Raw genomic sequence first — 22,425 nt, 5'->3', positions numbered from 1 at the left:
GCAGTGAAAAGTCCAGAATTGTACCTGCTCTGTAATTTTCACAGTTTGCAAACCCACCCATTGGGTCGGCGGGAAGTTTGACATCACAGGTGTAGAGGGAAGCGTTTCTTACACACTTTACAAATTGATAATTTATTCTTTTGTTTGCTACAAATTGTATTATTCATCTTTGCATTTTCTTGCATTTTTAGTTAAGTTGGGTAATTAATTTGCAACCCATATAACTCACAGCCATTATTATTCAAAGGACATAATTGTTCCAATATGGATGATTTTTGAAAGTTAAAGTTCTTAAAAATAGTGACCTAGTAAATGGTCTTGTTAATAGAATTGCAGAAAGGCACTGCTTTGTATTAGTGTGTCAATTAGGGGGCTTTCACCAAATGCTGTAGGTATTTGTGGCTAGGATTCATTTCATTTCATTTTATTTATTTATTTATTTTGGGTATTGGAAGTTACATTATGTAAATCCAGCATAGTAAAAGAGATTCCCTAAATTATAATGTGGCTGTTTTGCATTAGCAAATTGCCTTCTATTTTTCAGTGTCTGCAGTTCTGCAATATCCACTAGAATAGTTGATAAAAGTTTTTTGTCTAAATTTGAATATATAACCTTTCTTCAGAAACTGCTGGCATTGATGTTTCTCAGTTTAGACATTGGGGAAGTGACACAAGATAAGATAATTTGTTAATAGTGAAAAAAGGCTTGTTTAATTAATGTTTTAATCATCTACAAAATATTGCTGATAAAATTTGCTTTAGCTTTAAAAGGCTTTTGTAAGGATGCTGCACACAGCTATCCTGGGTTTGTTTAAGCTATTACAGTAACAATGTAGCTTTTGTAAAGCTGTACCGAAGACATGAGCGAAAGATGTCCTTGCAATGAAACTGTCATACTTGTGCTGCAGGCACTGAAAATGAATGAAATGAGACAGAAAAAAGGAAAACACACACAAAACGGAACACAAAAACAAAAGGACATTCATAATGAAGGCACTGATGAAATTAAAGAATCATAAGGTTTCGTTCACAAGACAAAATCCCTTAGACTATTTTTCTTTCTTTATCATCCTAGGCTGAAAATAAAAAGAACAATAAGCACAAAAGGGTGTGACATCCTACGTGTTATAAATACACGGAATTGGAAAAATAATCTTGAATTAGGAGATCACAGATTTGTTTATTTCCATCTGAGAATCCACCCGTATACCAATAATTTTATACAAGAGCTTCTTACCAAATTATAGACGAGTCTATTCTAGCTTCGTTTGTATTAGTGTGCGCAAATTACGCAGTAGATCAGACTGATTACAGCGATGGCAAGCAGGGTCCTTGGTCTCTTCCAACAGAAGACAACATCATGTTTTAACAATGGGCATGTTGGCTACCTGTAGCCTTAACTTAAAAGAACGGGAGAACATTTTAAGAATGGAGAGAGCTTTCCCCTTTAAACAAGGTGGGCTGAGCTTATTTGCAGTTCTCGCTCCTATGGCAACCCAATAGATCAGCATCATGAATATTCACAATTCACCAAAACGCACCCTGACTATGGAACAGTGATGTCAGCGGTCCCTGGAATGCTTTACTGTATTTTTGCACGATTGTGTTGCGTTGTTTTATGAAAGCTGACAAGACGTCTTGTGAAAAGAGCATCCTTCGTCGTGCATGACCTTTCTCTGGTCTCTGTATCACCGTCCGTCGGCACGTCTCTCACATGCCACGCTAAGGTGACTTTCAGGCAGTTTTTCCACTTTTGCGCACAATGTCGGAACGGCACAAAGATGTACATCGAGGACGCAGTGGCCAAGCGGACCGCCCAGGCTGTGTGTGAGGACATATGCAAACTGTCAGGTAGTCTGATTATGAAAAAGAATATCCCTCATCTGTTTCAGCAGAGCCACGGCGGTCCGTGTCATGTGTAGCAGGCTTTCAGGGATTCAGATTAGCTCCAGACTGATCGCTCTCACAAACAGATAGGGAGCGCGGGGCTTGTGGCAATAACCAGTACAATACAGGCTAACAATCTGGATTTATTTAATATTTCCTGCGTGTTTCAATGTCATAATGGACAGGTTGCACTCCTCCATGCGTAAAAGGCTCTACAGTTTGCCACAGCACATTGGACAGAAAGCATCTATAATGGGTGAAGGAGAAGACGCAGACAAGGACACCCGGAGGAAGAGCATTAGGATGAAGCCTTTACCGTCACCGTCGCCGACCTCTGGAGGAAGCTGCAAAGGCATCGGCGAGACCAAAAGTGGGGAATCTGTGATCATGGAGACGGACATAGGGAGACCTATGAAGACCAGCTCAAATGGAGATTGTCGGAGATTTCGAGGCAGCCTTTCGTCCATCACAAGTCGACATGTGCACGACTCAGACTCTGCGGAGGAGAGACGCCTCATCACTGAAGGGGATGTTACCCCGAGCGAAGAGAGCCCCCCTGGAGCAATCGGTGACGGGCAGCCGGATCAAGGTGCGCAGGAGGCCAGCAGTGGCGCTGGCGGTGGTGCCCAAAATGATTCTCCAGACCAGCAGTCAGGGTTTATAAAGTTGGATGGCATTGATCAAATTCTGCCGGACGACGAGAGATTATATCAGGCTGGGTTCATACACAGACAGTTAGGAGCAATGCTTCAACCAGGGGTCAACAAGTTCTCCCTGAGGATGTTTGGAAGTGAGAAGGCGGTTGAACGAGAACAAGAGCGGGTTAAATCCGCCGGATTTTGGATAATTCACCCCTACAGTGATTTCAGGTAAATTTAGTCACATCACACTTGCTTATTTCAAAAGGGAAACGGTTCACAAAAACATGATGTTACTGTGACTAGGCCCAGATGTTTTTCATGGTATGTCTCATTTACTGGGGCATTCCTCAGCTCAGAAGCCCATTTTTTTTCCCTTTTTGCTAAATTTTCTACTAACCACCTTTCCACCTTACTCTTTCACATTTAAAGACTGTATCTCCAGTCCAAAACATTCACTTTTAAAAAATAGAATTCTTAGAATGAACCAATTTCACAGAGTAAATCAGATTTTTTTTTTTCCGCATTCATTAGTTTTAGTGTATCGATATTGCTACAGAGGCCTGCCGACACATTTAGTTCTTACAGAAAAACCCATCACATGACACAACCCAGTCCCAATTAGGATTAAACCCTTCTTATATAATAAATTCTATATAGTATGAAATATTCATTCTTTTTGGAGGTTTCTTCAGCAGTTAGAGAAAATCTCAGCATGGAGGACATTTTTGCTTAAAATTCATGATTAGGTCTTCATTTAAATAATTTCTAAATTATTGTAATGCACTTTTCTTTGTACTTTAATTTAAAAATAGGGTTATTTTATTTTATTTACAGTTAATGTAAATCATATTTCAAGAGTAGTTTAGAAATGATCATGTTTGATTCCTCCTTCAGTGACAGCAAACATGAATGGAGGGAGACAGCACTCTCTTTCAGGCCTGCAGTTTACTCTGTGGTTTTATTGCCATTTTTTTTTCATTTTTTTTTATTAGCCAAGTATCCCTGATTTATGGCTACACAGAGGCTTCAATAGCCTTTTAAACCAAACTACATTCATGTATACTAAATGATACTGTAGCGTACAGGTGTGTATGTGAGTATTGGGTGGGCTTGGTAATGTGTTCAGTCACACACGTGCGCACACATGTGTGCACGCACACACACACACACACACACACACACACACACACACACACACACACACACACACACATATATATATATATATATATACCTGCAAATAAATAAATATATATATATTTATTTATTTGCAGGTATACTCTACACTGTTGATGACTTTGTGTAAATCCAAACACACTTAGGACATGCCATCAGGATGATGTGAGATATGTATTAGACAGTTTGCCATTTTTGTTATGCTCCTCCCAGCTGGTTGTGTTTTCTCTGACCCCTCTGCTCTCTTACTCACCATGTTAAATGTCAGGTGAAGGGTGATTTAGTGCTTGGGGAGACTGTCCTGATACTGAAAGGTCAGAGATTTGGCACCAGCCACTGGTTCTGAAGTGTCTTTGAGCAAGATCCTAAAACAAGATTACAAGTACTTATAAAACAAGTACTTGTTTGACTCTGTCATTGAGATCTGTCAAAATAAACAGATGCACTGAGAGAGAAGTAATTAAAAAAAAAAAAAAGAGGTCGCCACCCACTTGTTTGGGCTGTGATGATGGATACTGTATATTATCATAATTAAACATTTTGGTGATCTGAGAACCATTTGCTTGTGCCACGAGCACTCAGCACTATGATTTTGCAATCACTCAACTGTACAATTAAAACCACAGATGTGGCACGCAATCAGGACAGGGAAAAGCTAAGGCTATGCTTTATTTAACTCTGCATGGAGTGTTGCATATTTTGCTGTGACTAACATGAAAAAGACAAAGGACACATTTCATTTCTTTCATTTCATTTTGCTAAATTGTTTAATGGAGTCAATATCAAGAGAACCTTTTGTTTGTTTTTTTAAAACCAGTAGTCACATTTCTCAAAAAGCATTTCAGACCAATTTGGAAGCAATATGGGAAAACATAGCACATTAGGCCAGAAAGTCTGTTGCCACTGAGTCAGAGCTAGTATTTAATTTTTGACAAAGTGAAGCTGAAAGAAGACACATGAATGCCTACAACCTCAAAATCAGGAAAAAGGACAGTGCAAGATGACTGTAATTAAAGTACACAAGGAGATATCTGGGACCTTTTAATGGGCCTGGAGAGGAGAAGGGTCTCTGTGACTAAAAGTTTTAGTCACAGAGCTTTGGCTGTATAAGCTCAAATTAGAGTGTCACAAGGAATCACAGTCATCACTGTAGCGGAATTCAGCAAAATCTCCTCTTGTCAAGTTTTGTATAACACTAAGAAGCAGGGGAGGAGCAATATCCTGCAAGGGAAAAAGGCAGATTAAAAATGGCATCATAATCCAATCTACAGCCTAATTTCCAGATCCAAAGCTGAACAGCCTCCTTCGATTCTGAGCAAGCAACTCACAGTGAGCAGATGCAGTCAGTTTCCCAGAGGGTGACCGAAAAAAATAAGACCGGTTTATCAATGTACCTTTTATATAAGGAAAAATATTAATGTTGTGATGGCTGTAAAATATATGTGGGAGTTTTATAGGTTATTTGAACAATACACATGATTGGTGCTGAGATTATTGCCTTTTATGTTCCAGTTCAGACTGGATTTTTTTTAGATATCCCTTCTGCAAGTTTTTTTCTTGTCTCAATCATGAAAAAGCGATAGAGCTGACACCTATCAATACAGCATGTCCTTGAAATAAAGAGCAATAAAAGTCATAGAATATTATAGACAGGATATTTTGGTGCTTGACTGACAGAACGACATCCCTCTCACAGAATGGCTCTTCTGTCTTCTTCTTATGATGGAAACCAGATGATTATTATTTTCTTACCTGTTTGCATAGAGCCTTTTGAAAAGAGTCTGTCAATGGAACAGCATTGTGGAGACTTCTACACAACTGATGAGGTGCAATATTAGTATGCAACCTTCTGATCAAGAAGAGCCTTTTAATTATCTAGCAATTCAGGGCCCACAGGACACATCTGTTGGAAACTCTTCTACAATTCCCTGGAGAAATCGAAAAGAAGATGTCATGCATTCAAACTTTATTTCTATTATTATTATTAAGCTTTGGAACTTTACCGCCATCGCATCCTCAGAATCAGGTCGGCTATCCTGCAGTTTCTGTCAATCAGTTAAATCCCTTTGGAACAGTAAGGCAAATCTCTTCTGCAAGGTCCACTTTTGCAACAGCCTTTTATTCTTCATGTGCATTCAGTTGTGTTGTAGACAGCAGGAATAATAAATCTGAACTGACATGTTTTACAACTTTGCTTCTGATATTCTTTTGCAAAGAACATATAAGAGAGAGTAACCACCGTGCATATTAATGCAGAAATAAAGGTAAAGGGAGTCAACTTTTAGGCAATTTACAGCCTAGATAAAATTATACTCGTTGTTGCTGAAGGCATTTGCTGTATCTTACCATTTGCTATTTGTTAACTGGTTTTGGATTCAATGCTTGAGTGAGAATTTAATGCCACCCAATACCTCAAACTGATGACAGTAGAAAATTTCGCATATTATCATCATAGCTACAGTTAAACTGGCAACTAAGAACTCAGTGTACTTGATATGAGTAAAGCTGGTAGCTGTGCTGCCTCTACAGAAACTGTCTTTACACTTTGCAAGATATCAATGGAATAAGTATTTTCATCACTGTTCACTTCATGAATTCAGAGATATTTTTAAACGTTGTGCAGTTTAGCTTTACAGGTCTTATCAAGAATTAGCAGCCTTATCAAGCACTAGCAGCCACTAACAGCTGCTGGCTTTCTGTTGAGGATACAGCATGCTTACTGTACCAGTCTGAGTGCTCACATGCATTTCTGTGTGTACTATGTTTGTGTGTTGAGCGTAAGGGATCTGATTGAATAACAGCATTCTCTATTTCAGTCAGGTTCACTACAGTTAATTTGAGACTACATTTTGCCATTGATTTGTTTGGGTCTCATGGGACCTTCAGCTTTCCATCATTGGATGTATTGAAAAATGAGATGGAGCAACATACAGTACATGATTGGAACAACGATGACTCTCCTCCTTGTGGTGAGCGGGAGTCACACTCTTGGTGCCAGTTGCCTAAGGCCTGCATTTTTGTAGCCCAGTTTAATATGTTTTTGACATTCAGAGAGCAAAGTGTAAGCATAATATGTCACCAACCATTTCTTATTTTCTTATAGTGGTAATCTACATAGAAAGGTGGGGGGAAATGTCTGCTTCAGAAAGCATAGGATAATGACACCATTTCTCTTTCAGTCTCCATTAAATAATTCCTTCTTTAATGTAGTGATGGTAAAACATGGGGATTACAGATGGTTCTGGCTTGGCCTGAAAGTGGGGTAATCAAAATAGGCTTCTGTGCTCAGCCACCAATATTGGGAGCCAAGAGATTATTACAGCACAATTTATTTAATGGAGGGAGCCCAGGGAGGATGTGCGTGGCCGGTGGGTGGAAGGTTGCCTGTCATAGTGGCAGAATGATTGAACGGTGCTGCATGACCTCGCCAGGCACACTTGTGTGGGAGTGTTTAATCAGGACACATGACCACAACTGTGGAAGAATGGCCCTTTTTTTTCGCATTGCATTTTTTCTGCACCTGATATGGCATTTAATTCAGCTTTATGTATTAGTCAGAGTTTAATCTTGGCAAAGTGATGGTATTGTTGTTGAGGTGAGATTATATCGATTGTCTGGACATCACGTGCATTTTGAAAATGGGAAAGCCTGTTGGAAATAGTATTTGCTTAGTACCACATGTGACCCAGCTGGTATGCTTGACGTGGGCCCTTCCTGGTTCACCATCCTTCAATGCAGCATCAGTTTATAATCTCTCCAGGTGGATGCACAAATCTAGCCAGCCAAGGCACACTTTTCTCTTTTAACATTTCAGTGTTGTTTTTCTTGACTTGACAATTGTGATTGTTGTCCTACTGACCAGAGGTAAATACAGTCCCCGACCGCCATATTAAGCGCACCTATTCTACTGGTTGTTAATAGAAATGTTTGGAAAATAATAAACATATGTAGTGTCACTGACCTATAAGTGCATTTTGCTAAAGTTCAAATTAAGCATCAGAATGGGAAAGGAAGGTGATTTAAGTGACTGTGAACAAAGCATGGTTCTTTGTGCCAGATGGGCTGGTCTGAGTACTTCAGAAACTGCAGATCTACTGGGATTTTCCTACATAACCATCTCTAGGGTTTACAGAGAATGGTCTGAAAAAGAGAAAATATCCAGTGTGTGGCATGTCAGAGGAAAATGGCCACACTGCTTTGAGCTGATAAGACAGCAAAAGTGACTCAAATAATCATATGCTATATTCATAAGAACTTCTATATAAGAGCTTCTCTGAATGCACAACACGTTGAATCTTGAAGCAAGTCGGCTATACCAGCAGAAGACCACACTGGGTGACACGCCTCTCTGCTAAAAACAGGAAGCCAAGGCTCCAATTTGCACCTGGTCTGATGAGTCTTGATTTCTGCTGCAACATTTAGATGGTAAAATCAAAAATTGGCATAAATAACATGAAAGCGAGGCTACATCTTGCTATGTATTAGCAAGTGGTGGTGGTGTAATACTGTGGGGGATATTTTCTTGGAACACTTTGGGTCCCTTTAACACTTGACCACACAGCCTATCTGAGTGTTGTTGTTGTTGACCATGTCCATCCTTTTGTGAACACGGTGTATCCATCTGAACACGGCTTCCAGCAGGATAATTCATCAGATCACAAAGTTCAAATAGTCTCCACCTAGCATCTTGAATATGACAGTGAGTTCACTTAACTCAGAATGCCTTCACAGTCACCAATTCTCAATACAATAGAGCACCTTTGGGATGTAGTCAAACAGGAGATTGGCATCATGGATGCCAACAAATCTGGAGCAACTGGATGATGCTATCATATCAAGATGGACCAAAATCTCGGAGGAATATTTGACGAATTGAGGAAGTTCTAAAGGCAAAGAAGAGTTCAACCTGGTGCTAGCAAGGGGTAACAAATAAAAACCTAATAAAGTGTCAGGTGAATGTAAAACATTTTTGCTTTTCACCATAGAGAGAATATGTTCTTAAATGGGTGTTTTACACAAGCTTTCCAAATGCCTACCTTCTATGTAACGTATGAATTATGTTCAAGGGGTGAAAGTCAATATTTAGGAAGTGATAGTAACTCTGATGATTTACAGTGACAGTTTACTATAGTCTTCATTATTTTTATCATTCTTTGTTTTGAACGTGGCAGATTGACAGTTATTATTCAAACAGTTGTGCTCATGATGCAATCAGTGCTGTTCAAAAAAGCAGTCACCAAAAAAAAACACATTAGGTACTGTAGGTGTAATCTTCAAAGGAAACCCAACAGGGCATTCTTTTCTTTGATTATAGGTAATGCAGTGACACAGCCTTAAAAAATGAAAACTCTAAAAACAAGAAATCACTTGGTTTCTAGCAATCAAGCAGACACAGCACAGTGTATTTTATGGGAAATGTCAGCATGTTTGGAATTGCTAATTAAGACTTCTTGGATTTAAACACTTCCTGTAGGCTATCACTTCTCTCTGATGTCTCCTATTGAGCATTCAGGGACACTTTTTATACAGACCTGAGTAAAATACTGTTTGCAACTGCATTTCTTAGTCTGTGCTTTTCTATTTAAGTGCCATGTGTTTCGGATTCATTAATTTTACAATGCAATGAGGTTTCAAGGGGAAAAGAAAGCCATCCTTTTGTACCCCAAGCTCAATGACTTCCTGGTGTTTTATTTTATCCCTGAAATTACCCAAAGACTTTATTTATCATTTTACATATAATGGCAACTAAAACATGAACAGTGTATTCATGTTGAAGCACCAACCCTCTCATTTCTCCTCACAGAGATTCTGTTATTTGTAGTACATACAGATTGACCTTTTAAGCCCTGCCTGCGTCCCAGGTGGATCCACCCCTCGCCATCCTTCTGAAATTGAATTGAAACAGTCATCAATGCAGTACTCTGGGGGATGGACGCAATAAAAATAATGATTAATAATTTAATCAGAGATGCTAGTCATTAGAGAATCAACTACACAGATAAATTCTGTTAACTTCAGACTTAATTAGTAGAATATGCAAAATAAAACAGTAGGTTTAGGTGGATCAGGAGAATGACCATGTAAAGGTGACAGTTATACCATAATACAACATATTATAGGGACATTCAATATGTTTTATGTCACAGAAGATGAGGGTTTGTGTCTTACAAGATCAAATATCGAGATCACCTGCGATTGGCATTATCCCATTGCTAACATAACTCATTCACTTCAAGTTACCACTATATAGTTGAAGCTTCACAAATGTATAGAAGGCTAAAGTGCTTATGAAACAGTAGAGAGGAAATACTTACCTGGATCAATGTGCTTGGCCTGGCCCTGCCACATGCTGGGTGTCTCAAAGACTTTGACAAATGGCTGGATTATGAGACAGGCACTGGTGAGAGACAGATTGCTCACTCCGCTCTGCTATAGGGTGATTTATCTGCACCATCTCACAGAAGATATCACATCCCCTTTTTCTCCACACCAGTTTTGGCCATAACAAGTTACTCAGTTTTCAATCGCACAGAGGCTCCAGCAAAGTTAGCAGGTATAAAGCTAAGTCCTGACCATGTCTGGCATCTAGAAATTACAGAGCTAAGAAAAAAACAAAAAAACAACAACAAAAAAAGGATAAATCCTGCACATAAGCCTTTGCTTACTCACGCAAACCAGTGAAAATCAGATACAATGTAGCCTCTGAGATTTAGTTTCATTTCATGCTGAGGAGTTTCCAACAGCTTTAAAGCTTTATTGACTTTGGTCTTATTTACCTCTACTTTTTATGTTTCCAGAAACAAGAGCTTTAAAAAATAAAGATAAGGTGATCAATTTGCATCTATATTATGTCCTGAAGACTTGGATGTTTCCTAAAACTGCTCCATTCCCTGGTTAATCTATCTTGTTGGTTGTCCAACTGCTTATTTTCTGTCACTGTTTTTACATCTTATCTCTACTGTGTTTTTTTTGGGGGGGGGTTTCATGCTCCTATCCTCTCACCCTTTGACCTCCGAATGGAGTTAGATACTAATGTTTCTTTGTTTTGATTTTTTGTGCGAGTTTTTCTTACGCCATGTTTGAGTAGCAGCTTGCAAAGTGATGAAAACTTTGGCCCAGCACTGGTGCAATCCTGCAGTAAGGTCATGAAGTAATGGTGTACACAGTGACCAGTTACAGGTATTATAGTCACTCGATTATCGTAGCATCTCATCTGTGGTGAGAGAAAACCCATTGCTCCATCTCTCTCCAAGTCCCACTTCTTTATTGATGTTAGGTTCTTGCTTGTAGTGAAAAGAGGTTTTGAATTCATTTAAGGGGACACTGGCCAATGTTTACTCTGTGTCTGGCTGTCAGGAGACTCCTTTGACATGACATTAAGGACCCTATGGGAGATAACAAGGCATCATGATAAAACACAGACGCAATTAGTGGCAGGATGACAGTCTACAAAGGAGATAGTGGCACATGCTAGTAGGATAAATGCATGCTCATGACACAGCTCATACTCATAGAGTGCTCTCTGTCCTCTCTTTGCCATTTACATCCCTGTCACTCTCTCCATTTTCTCCCATTGAAGGTCTACTTTTTTGTTGACTTTAGACCACCCATGTATAGTTCTTCTTCTTTCAGAGAACAGGTTGCACTTTTTGAGCTTGGGAAGACTCTGATCCCAGTGACACTGAAAGATAGTATAAAAGACAGACTTGGCTAAATCAGAGCAGATGTATGAAATATCTTGACTGAGCATTTTTCTCAGTGGGCTATCTGATTACATCTGGTCAGTTTGCAAAGTGGATCTGGTGATTCTGTGATTTAGTCAGAGCTTTCAAGAGTATACTTTAGAGCTATTGAAACATCACAGCAAATTTAGGCTGGACATATCTCAGTGAGTGGCTCTGGGGCATATTCTTAAATGTCTGGAACTGACACTGCAGCATTTATAAAGTTTCCCTAAGATGCTTAGCCAGGTTAGGGGCTTTGGAATTTGAATGGAGAAGAAGTGAAACGAAACAGGAATTATTGCATTACTGAAGTGTTTAAATTCCTTTTGAGCTATTTACAGAGAATGATCGATATATATGCTGTTTTTGACTGAGGTAACCTACATTATTATAGTGCCTCTTTTAATTATCTCCCAAATAATGCATTGCATACTTTAAGATAATAAACTGAGCAAATGAAATATCTTAACATACCTAAACAGAGTTTGACCTATAAATGAAAAAGTCCGCACCGAGTTTGGGAGCTGATGATTGCTGGTAATGTTGATCAATACAGGGTGCGTTTCCTCATATAAAGCTAATAAATGATATCCAAGTGTTGTGAAGTGCTATTGAAAGTGTTTATCAATTTCTGAGAGCAGGCTATATTCCATTGATTAGAATTTGGGAAGTCGAGGTTACATTTGCCTGTGTCTACTCATAAAGGGCTACAGTTCTTCTCTTTTAAGAGTTGTTTACTGCAGCAGTTATGACATTGTCTAAAGCATAATCTTTCTTATGTGTGTTCAGTAACAGTCCCAGATAGTTTTAGAGCTGAATGAAAAAATCACCCCCTGTACCCTTAGCTTGATGTCCCACCAGAAACACTACTAGCAATCTTATTTATGGATCTCTTTTAGTGGCGTAATGCTGACCCCTTTTAGTTGATTTTACTTCTCCTCTACCCTTTGTAGGCATTTAGTAAATCCCTGTTTTCTCTTAGCCTAAGTTTGGGGAGATTTGCTTCTACCTCTGATGGAATCTTCTTAGCATAGGTCTGATAAAACTGCGTACCTCACCTAAATATAGCCTCTTTTAACTGCACAGCCCCAGTGTCAATGATGTGCTTGCAGTATGCCTACTGGCTGTGCTTAGCAAAGACAGCACCGTTATGACAGTTCATTGGAGCGGGTGACAACAAAAAATAGGTTTAACCCTTTTAACCTGATTTTTTTTCTCCTAAACACTTAAATCTTGCTGTGTTTGCCAACTGGCTTGTTTAAGACCAGTGGACTATGCCTTTATGGGCAGTAAACAGGCCTTTTTTGTTGCTGATGTTGTTCTCCTGTTATTTGTGAAAGGCTTTACCATAGATTGCATTTCCCTTTGGCTAAGCATAGCTTATGATTTTTTTCTGTTTCACAAGAGCTTTTCATGCTTAATTTCCATTCACACTCCGTGTTCACTAATTCACAACTGGCAGTGGACTAAGAGAAGCTGTTGCTCTGTCAGTTATCATGTGAGTTTAAGTTTAATATATAACTGTTCTGTTAAGTTGGTCCTATGACATTTAATCACACCTAAAATACAGCTCCCCTGCTATGAAACACCTGCATTTCTTTTGTTCAGGAGAGAAATATATATATTGTTTTTCATTATTTTCAAAACCAGAAAAAAAAAATCTGTCATAGTACACTGCATTACGTTTACATTTACCAAGATTAAAACACATTAAGGACCATAGGATTTAGGGTGATCTATTTCCAGAAATTTATTTGAAGAGTTTTCTATAACTAAGGTCCCAGGTTTCTACAGTTACTCAGAACTGCCATATCAAATATTGGTCCACAAAGGCTTTTTTCATGTTTAAGCGACAGTCATTTTTCTGTATTTCTGGAAAAGGGAGAAGTGAATGAAAGACTTTCAGTGTGTTACAATCTGTAATTAAATCCTTCACACTACACCTCAAATGCTTCCTTTATCAGACGACACTGTAGCACAAACACAATTTATTTTGGTATGTGCCCTACAAAATTATAAATTAAACATTAAGTAAGTGGATAGAAAAAAAAGTGCTCCAATGTCTAGTCTGTAGAAATTGAGAAAAGGTTTTTAGATAGCAAGTCTTGTTTCAGACTAACTATACAGAAATAAGCTTTCCCTCAACAAAATCATGGCAGTAATGAATGTTCAGACTCATGGTCATTTAAATAATAATGTTTTTCATGACCTCCAGAAGGACAATTTTTACAGTCAGAAAAATAGGTTAGAGTGGGTGGTTTGGTGGTTAAGTGGTGAGGATTAGATGATGAACACCGTGATTAAATTCTCCTTCTTACATACATTCAACGCTTCTCACCAACACAGTGATAATCTCTCACCTTAGCCAAGTAATCTTAATGGTTATATGGGTCAACAAACCAGTTTTAATATATATACTGTGGGATTAGTGGGTTTAAACTGCTTAGCTAATGACAGATTAACAGCTTCAGTGAAATAACTCATACTGTATATGAAAACATACAAACTGACATTTCCACATGGAAGAAAAATCTTCATGTTGTCTTACACACCTGAAGTTTGTATTGAAAGAGTGTATAGCTCTGCAGTAATCAGATTGGACTGATATAGGGACTGACATTTAAAGCTAGTTCCTTTTCCAGCACTTGTCTTGTCTTTACTGACCACTCAAAGTGCTTTACAGCACAAGCCACATTCACATTCACAAACTGTAGAGCCATTTATCTATCACACTCACTCTCACTGGAGTAGCTGGGGATCAAAAGCCTTCCGATTCTGACACGACAGTCAATCCGATTGTATGGGATCCATCATTTTCTCAGCATGGTAGCCAGCAGATAGATATTTCTACAATCAAAATGTAAACAGGTGCGCAGACGTGCACACATACAAAATTATGAACATTTGCTCCCTGTATATTCAATCCCATACTGTATATACTCCATTTTCGTATCCTAGCCTTGTGCCTCCTCAATTTAGATATAAGCTACTCTGAAAGGTAAGCGTGTGTACTGTAAGGCTGTTTGTGGTGGCTCTCATAGTCCCTTTCAGGTAGCCTGGCTGGCAGGGTGAGGAGAATGAGAAAGGCTTATCGTGTAGTCAGATGCACTCTAAGGGTGACAACATGTTCCTGCTGTCCCTGGTCACCCCACCGGAGAGCATAGTGGTCTGTGACTCTGTCCCTGCAGACAGCAAAATGTCAGGGCTCCCTTCATCGGTACAGTGAACTCTGAGCATCATAACAAGCTAGGTGTGAGCTATCCCACGGCTATATTTTTTAGTTTTAAAAAAAATGCTTTTCTAGACTAATTAATAAAAAATATACATATATGTTTTACACACACCCATCAGACCTGCCTTCCTGTTATTTACATTTTTTGTCATGCAATCTCTGATACTCCTCAGCGGTCATGTAATTGCTCATAAAATGTGATCGCTGGCCACATATTTCCATAATTTGCTATAAACTTATAAGGCACTTTGTCACTGTTTTATTCTTTGTGTTTTACAAAAGACTAATTCATGTAGAACTGATGTAATGGACTCAGATCCAGACATAGAAGTAGTATTTCTTTACTGAATAAAACTTTTAATTTTTTGACATTTAGAATGGATTTCACACCTTGCTAGTTTTACATTTTTGTTTGTGCTTACGTGTCCATAATAGCCGCAGCATCAATCGGGAGCACCTTAACAATCATGTAACAAAATAAAAGCACTGCTAACCTAGCAATACTAGCTGACTTCCTTTTGCTTTTATTTTAAAACAGGTGGTATCCCATCACACAGGTGAAAATTCTGATTTTCTGTGCACATACAGATATGAGATTGGTTAATGCCTTTGAAATGTCCGTCTAACATCCCAGGCTCACCCAACTATATTTATAGAACAATGTCTCCTATGTCAGGGTCCTAGTGCATAATAAAACACAGTAAATGGATCCTTGCTATGTTTAGGTGGCCTGACCTCCATTAGAAGGCAGCTACAAGACTGAAAAAGAGAAATCATGAGCATTCATTCATGCATGCATGAACAAACATGCACATAAACATAGTCTATTGATAGAGACACACTGAGATCATGGAGATTTTTACACTGCTCTTTAAAAGTAACTGCTTATCCCAAAATATTGTATTGGGGCAAAATCAATAATTATCAGAGTCAAGATTTGCTTTTTATTTGTATTTTCTTTAATCAATGATTGTATCAATAGTGATAAGTGAGGTTTGATCAGACAGGTGTCAGCAGTACTTGGACAATTATCAAGTCTATATCTCTATAGCTTGCTTTCTCCTTTTCTCTGTAGCTAAAAGATACCCAGTTAAAATTCTGAGTGCATTTACAAAGCGCCTGCTTTGTCTGGTCAAAGTCCATTGTCCATTTGCCTCATATTTAGATTTATTTATTGTGCAGCAATATTTGCTCTTAAATCTGCTTAAGCATGTTATTATTGACATTGTACAGGCAAAGCACCACTCTGGCTGAATCCAGCTTCACAGACTTATTAGTATGGCTATAGACCTTTAGGCTCAGTTTCCCAGACATGGACTAATCTTAGTCCAAGGCCTTAAACATTTTAAACAGAGGTGTTCACTGAATTTATTTGTTAGATGGTACTAATTCAAAAAGTTGTCGTAAATGTTGTTATTATGGCATGAAAACCAGTTTTCATGCATGTTTTACAAACATGGAAAAAAGAAAAAACATTTCCTTTAAGCTTTCATTCATTGATTTTTATTTTTTCCTCAAAATTATAATGTTTGATCAGTTATAATAAAAACAGTCTTGCCTTTGTCGAGGAAATGAACTCAATCTTGAATTTTAAGAAAAATTTGTGTGTCTTGCTGCACCTTCATGACAAATATAAGTAGTAAAATGAAAGTTACAAATACTGTAAGACAAAAGGAAAACTTTATTTCATGTAAATAATATTTAAATTGTTTGATATTGGGGAAACATGGCAGTATGAAGCACAAATGCCTTTACCAATGTTTGCATTTCTTCCTTCAAAGTTTTACTTGTCCTTCTGGGTTTCAGTCTTAATGTGAGCACACAGTGGTGGCAGGGTCGGTCTAAATATAACTCCACTTGACAACAATCTGGAAAAGTAGATACCCTTTTACTTTGAAGAATTCCAATTACTGTCACTGTTTCCTCAGTGAATGTGTCTGTGTGCGCAATGCACATAAAACTGAGATGTAGTGTACATATCTGCATGGCGTAGAACTGTCTAAACACATTACAAACCTCATAACTGCTTGTGCTATTTTTGAAGAAACATTTTAACATTTTCACCCAGACTGATGTAAATTCTATCCATAGATGTGTGCATCAGAGATTGTGGGCTCAGACATAACAATGAGAATAAGAAATAGGGATACTATATTGCAAACAGCAGTGATTTCCAATGTTTGCTTTTCTGCTGCATCAATAAAAGTTTTTTGACTTGTGTACAGTTAAAAGGACTCAAACTGCTGCAATGTGAAAGATCAGTGAATATATTACAGGTGTGTAATGACAATATGTGCTTAATCACACATATGTCTCATATTTCTTAGAGAAATTGTTGTTTTAGTTGTAACTGTTTATCAAAAGAAATACAGAAACAAATAACAGGACAAATCTTACATTTTTGATATTGGTATATCTAACTTAACATGATTTGGACAAGGGATGTTTTTTGGATGTGACTGTGTGATTCTGTGGAGCAGCAATTCACTGTAAACACTGGATATATTTACTGAAACATACTGAGAATAAATCATGAAATCTACCGATTTTAGCTCCAACAAAGAAGTCAAACAGCAGTAATTTATTGTTGTAATTTAGTGAGCTTTCAGTAAAAATCTCTATCCTATCTTGTTTATATATGTAGCATCCATTCTTCTTCATTTTTATAGCCTTGCTCTTGGTGTAAGTTTTGTCCAAAGACAAATTTTTATGGCCCAGTTAGAAGTGGGTGGGTAAATCACCAATCACTGCACCAATGCACAATGATTCAATTACTGAGCCAGCAGAGTGCGCAATTTATATCCAAACTCTCTGGTTTGGAAGATTGACGAGGTCACAGTACAGTTTTTAATTAACAGTTAACCTCCGCTGACCTTTGAGGTGTGATTTAGAGGCATGCCTACACACATGTTTTCATATCAGGCCCCCTTTTTGTCATGGATACATATTGGCTACGTTCATAAGTGCAGAGTTTATTAAACCATTATTACACCATGTTCATGTAAGCTTGCTAAACACTACATACATAGTAATAAAAGCTTAAAATAGGTCAGTGATGAGAGAGAAGGAAAGGCAGGGACTCTGACAGGTAAAGGGAACTGGGTGATGTTAAATGCTGTCAGTGTGTATGCCCCACAGGTTTAATATCAGAAAGAGGAATTCTAATAAGTAAGTTGGATGAAGCAGTTGAGTGTTCCAAAGGGAGAGAGAATGGTGATTGGACCATTCAGTTTCCTTTCACATGTAGGTTAAGGAAACAGAGGTGAGGAGATGCTGGCTGTTTGTGAACAGTTAGTGAATCAGAAAGTGCAGAGGTTTAAGGGGAGTGACGGAGAAGTATGTATGGTTGTTATAGGACAGGTATCAGGGCAATAGAGGAGATCCAAGATGTAGAGATATATTGATAGTGGATACACTGAACAATAAATATGGAATGAAATATGGAGCTGCCAGATGGAAGAAAAAGAGGCCACACATTCCTTTTCTTAAAGTTTTATCTAACACAGAACAAATGTTGGTCTCCTCAGTTCATCAAACATGCATATTTTATTTGACTATGCCTTTTGCTGTATATGTATATGTCAGCCCACTTTAATACTCACACTATAAGTTAAAAGAAAATGACACTATCGATATGTACAAAATGTTGTCGTCTTTTATTTTGTTTGCAGGCAGTTAAATTGTGCAGTTTATAGAACATTCACTCTGTGAAAGACAAACACAACAAAGTTACCTCATATTTTTATATTCTGACTTTGTTATTCATTATATTTCTGCATTTCTCCATGTCTCTCACCAACAAGGTTTTACTGGGATTTGACCATGCTGCTGCTGATGGTTGGAAACCTCATCATCATCCCTGTGGGCATCACCTTTTTCAAGGATGAGCACACCCCCCCGTGGATTGTGTTCAACGTTGTCTCCGACACCTTCTTCCTCATGGACCTGGTTCTTAATTTCAGGACGGGTATCGTCAAGGAAGATAACACAGAAATCATCTTAGATCCGCAACAGATCAAGATCAAGTACTTGCGGAGCTGGTTTGTGGTCGACTTCATATCCTCCATCCCCGTAGACTACATCTTCCTCATTGTGGAGACGCGCATTGACTCGGATTTCTACAAGACGGCACGCGCCTTACGCATTGTCCGTTTTACCAAGATACTAAGCTTGCTGCGCCTCCTGCGCCTCTCTAGACTCATTCGCTACATCCACCAGTGGGAGGAGGTAAGAAATCATTTTCAGGCTGTTAACCTGTATGTGAACAGGTCTGAAGAAAGTTTAGTTTATAATGTGTATCTTGTGAACTGCTTTATATTGTTACTGAGAAAACAGTATTCTTCATGGAGTAAAAATTTTTTAGCATACTACATCATTTGCAGTGATCATCATACAAGCATATTAGTTCATGAAGATAGTTAAACAGACAGGGATTCATTTCCCTAAGTCCGATTGCAATTCAGATTCTATTTCTGTCCTGGGGAGCCACTGCAAAGATGTTTGCTTCCCCTTTTCTTTCAGGAAAGAAATATGGATGGGTGCTGCGTCTGATTGCATCCACCCTTGAAAAGAGAAAAGAGACTCTTTGCTGTGTACCAGTCACCAATAAGTTGATGAAGGCAGGATGTTGATTAGCATTTTCCCACTGTGTGCCCGTCCTAGCAGTGGAACCCCAGAGTCCAAAGAGGCAGTGCTGCAGTACAAGCATGATTATGATTGTGGCAATAATTAGAAAAGTTCCAATTACTCTCACTGGATGAATCTTCTTGTTTAGTCTCATAGGTAAAAGGTGCAAAGTGAAGCATCAGAATCTCAGCATGGAGTCAACAGGAAGACACTCTATGCTGCTGCTCTGCATCATTGAGGAATTAGCCATGCAAAGGAATATTTCAGCTACAAGTCAGACCGTGAAATTCTAGGAACAACAACACTTAACAGATGTGTTGTCTAAATGAAATTATCTCCACAGTACTGAAGTGTGTCTCTTTGTTTAGTTTGGGGAAATTACTTTTGTGTCCAGGTACTTTCCACTTGATCAAAGAATTATTATTATTTATTTATTTTTTTTAATTTAAAGTAAAGAAAAGTTGATAAGGCATTTTCACTGATTTAAACTCTAAATTTAGCTTGTTATGTTTAGGTTTTAAAAGTACAATTGCTGTGAGAAGTTTACATCTACTCATCATCTGCATCATTGTCATGGTAATTTAATTAAGTTGTTAATTAAATTAAGTCGTTTAATGGTTTCTTTGAACTATTCTTTATCCAGGATGGAATGAGTGTACAGCATGTATCTTTAATAACAAGAATCACAAGTTTGAATTTATTTTGGATCTTTTAAATATTTTGCTGTTACCACGACAACCATGCCCGTGATGAATATATATACGCAAGTTACTGGGAACATTCTTTTTACATATACATAAAAATTAATGCCAAAACTTTAAAATAATTAAAATAAATCTGCTCGAGAAAAGTTAATAAAAGAACATCTTATCTTTAAGAGTTTGAATAAAAGGGAAATCCCAGCATAGTGTTTTAGTTAGGGCTACAGCGTGCCATCGGAGCAGCTTGGCAAGTTGTGGCGTCACTTCTCCAAGTTTCTAGAGCTGGAGGAAATACTGTAGCTTGTGATTACTATAATTTTCATATTCATCAAAACATTCAGCAACCGCTTGTGCTCTATGTATGGGACCAACTCCACTAGTACTCTGTTTAGCTCGAATTCATTCAGAAATATCTGCATTTGGGCTTCAATATAAATCAATAAACAACAACAACGAGAATAATAATCATAATCAACTAACTAGTGAACTAACTAGTAAATCAAAGAATGTTTCAGAAATCACCTTCTTATCCAAGATAAAATCTTGAGATCATAATTTTTATTTTTGTTTATCGCTTTTTGTTTTATTGTGCATCTTTTTTTCATATTCAACTTTATCCAATACAATATTACAAATAAACACTATTAGCTTATTTGCATAGATTGTAAAATTCACCACTGGAGTGTTACTTGTTGGGTATGTTCAGCTGACTGTGTAGCAATTGGAAACGCTGAAAATGCTCACATCAATCTATATCCAGACCTTTCACCATGAATTGGGAAGTTCCTGGTTTTCAAATATTTAGCTGGATAGAGCAGCTGGATAGAACAGTGTATATAAGTGTGATGACATTAATCATGCAGAGCCTCTGTGATGCCATTTCAAAGGGAGGAAAAGTTCAAATAAATCACTGGGGGAGGATTCCTTTGTCACCCTGTGTCTCTATGCATGCCTACTGCTGTGCTTCTGAACTTAAAATGAAGGCAGGAATACATGTATTACAAGCTAACCTTGATTTGAATAGCTCGGACAGTGGGCTGTTACATGTTCAGCCTATGCAATGAGATAACAGAGAAAACATGGGGTAAGAAAGGGAGGGAAGAGGGAAAAGAATAAGGAATAAAGGAGGATTGAATAAAACATCCTTCTACCTGCAGAACTTGCTTTTAGCCATGGGCCACTGATGTAATGCACCACAATCTCAATCTAGGAATTTTGCATTACTGGAAGTATTGGAAAACAGACTAATGGGAGAAAAAATATCCATAATGATGTGAATGGGAAAAACTTACAAGGACACTGCAAGTTACTGATGACTGCAGAATCTAAAACCATTGAAACAATACAACAACAAAAGGGGGCATTACACTCACAGAGCCAGTTGCCATTTAGATTTTCTGTTCCTGTGTAGGTGGTGTATGTGTGCGGATATTGTGTGTGAGCGTTTGCTGATGAATGCTAGTTAGGCAGACAGAGTGAAAGGCCAGCTTTGCCTCAGCGCCAGAGTACTCCAGATGAAATCTCACTGAAATGTCATCTGTCACTGCAGAATAACTTGTCGCCGAGATCTCACCACCCAACTGACTTTTTGACTTTTCCTATTGGCAGCTACATTCCAAACAAGGTGTATGTATTTTATCACCATTTGAATATTTTGGTAAACATCGCACTGACCTTATTCCCCCTTTGTCTATTTACCTACATATTGAACTTTGAAAGACTATAAAAGTGGAAAGAAGCACACTCAAACACTAACAAAACAACCACAAAAAAGGTAATATTTGTCCTTGTTTACAGAATCGAGGCAGAATCCTTTTGATCCATGAAAATGTGCAATTTTTGCCAATAAGTGCAATAAATGCAATTCAGCATTGCTCGGCACTCTAAATGTGGCACGATGAGATGTGTAGTAACATAGCAGAAGCTGCAGACCTGTGATGCCCCAATGTCCTCCGAAAGGCAAAGCTGATTTATTTCACTCATATTTCACAAGTGTCTGCAAGCTAGAAATAGTTCCGCACAAATTCATTTGGTTTGTTATTGTTTGAGTTTCATTTCCTCTTCTGTAAGAAGTCACGCAGAGGACATTTCTTCTGGGAAGTGCTGGATACAGCTCAGTGAACTCTACTGCATGGTTTAATGCCTTGAAGAGTGATACTGTGGGGAACAAGTTTTTAAAATTAGAATCTTTTTTCCATGTACTGAATTGCAGTGGATGATGCTTTTTTAGGAATCAGAAGAAGACAAAGGAATATAATCATACCAAAGGACATAAACAGAGGTATGGTTCAGGGTGCAGCAAAAAATTTTTTTTAAGTGTATTAAAAGTAAGGTGTTTTTAAGACATAAAAAATAAATGGATAAAATCTTATTCCCAGAGCTATCAGATTACTTCCAGACAAATTGCATAAAGGGACTAACTTAACTAAGTCATTTAT

At 38.1% G+C, this 22,425-nt stretch overlaps 1 protein-coding gene across 2 annotated transcripts in view; it reads left to right on the top strand.

The window, feature by feature from the left end:
• The first annotated feature begins 2,064 nt into the window (after positions 1-2,064).
• The window catches only part of hcn4 (hyperpolarization activated cyclic nucleotide-gated potassium channel 4), a 69,867-nt gene continuing 49,506 nt past the window's right edge, over positions 2,065-22,425 (top strand). For both annotated transcript variants that reach the window (XM_085352617.1, XM_085352609.1), the window contains exons 1-2: positions 2,065-2,756; positions 18,464-18,887. In XM_085352617.1, coding sequence (XP_085208743.1) covers positions 2,065-2,756; positions 18,464-18,887 — 1,116 coding nt within the window. The remainder of the gene's footprint in view (positions 2,757-18,463; positions 18,888-22,425) is intronic.

The sequence above is a fragment of the Diplotaxodon limnothrissa genome, linkage group LG1 (assembly GCF_057381915.1).
Source record: "Diplotaxodon limnothrissa isolate DT_005_m linkage group LG1, D_limnothrissa_male_GT1.1, whole genome shotgun sequence".
Taxonomy (NCBI): domain Eukaryota; kingdom Metazoa; phylum Chordata; class Actinopteri; order Cichliformes; family Cichlidae; genus Diplotaxodon; species Diplotaxodon limnothrissa.
Note: the sequence above shows the minus strand (reverse complement) of the source record. Positions and strands in the feature narration are given on the sequence as shown.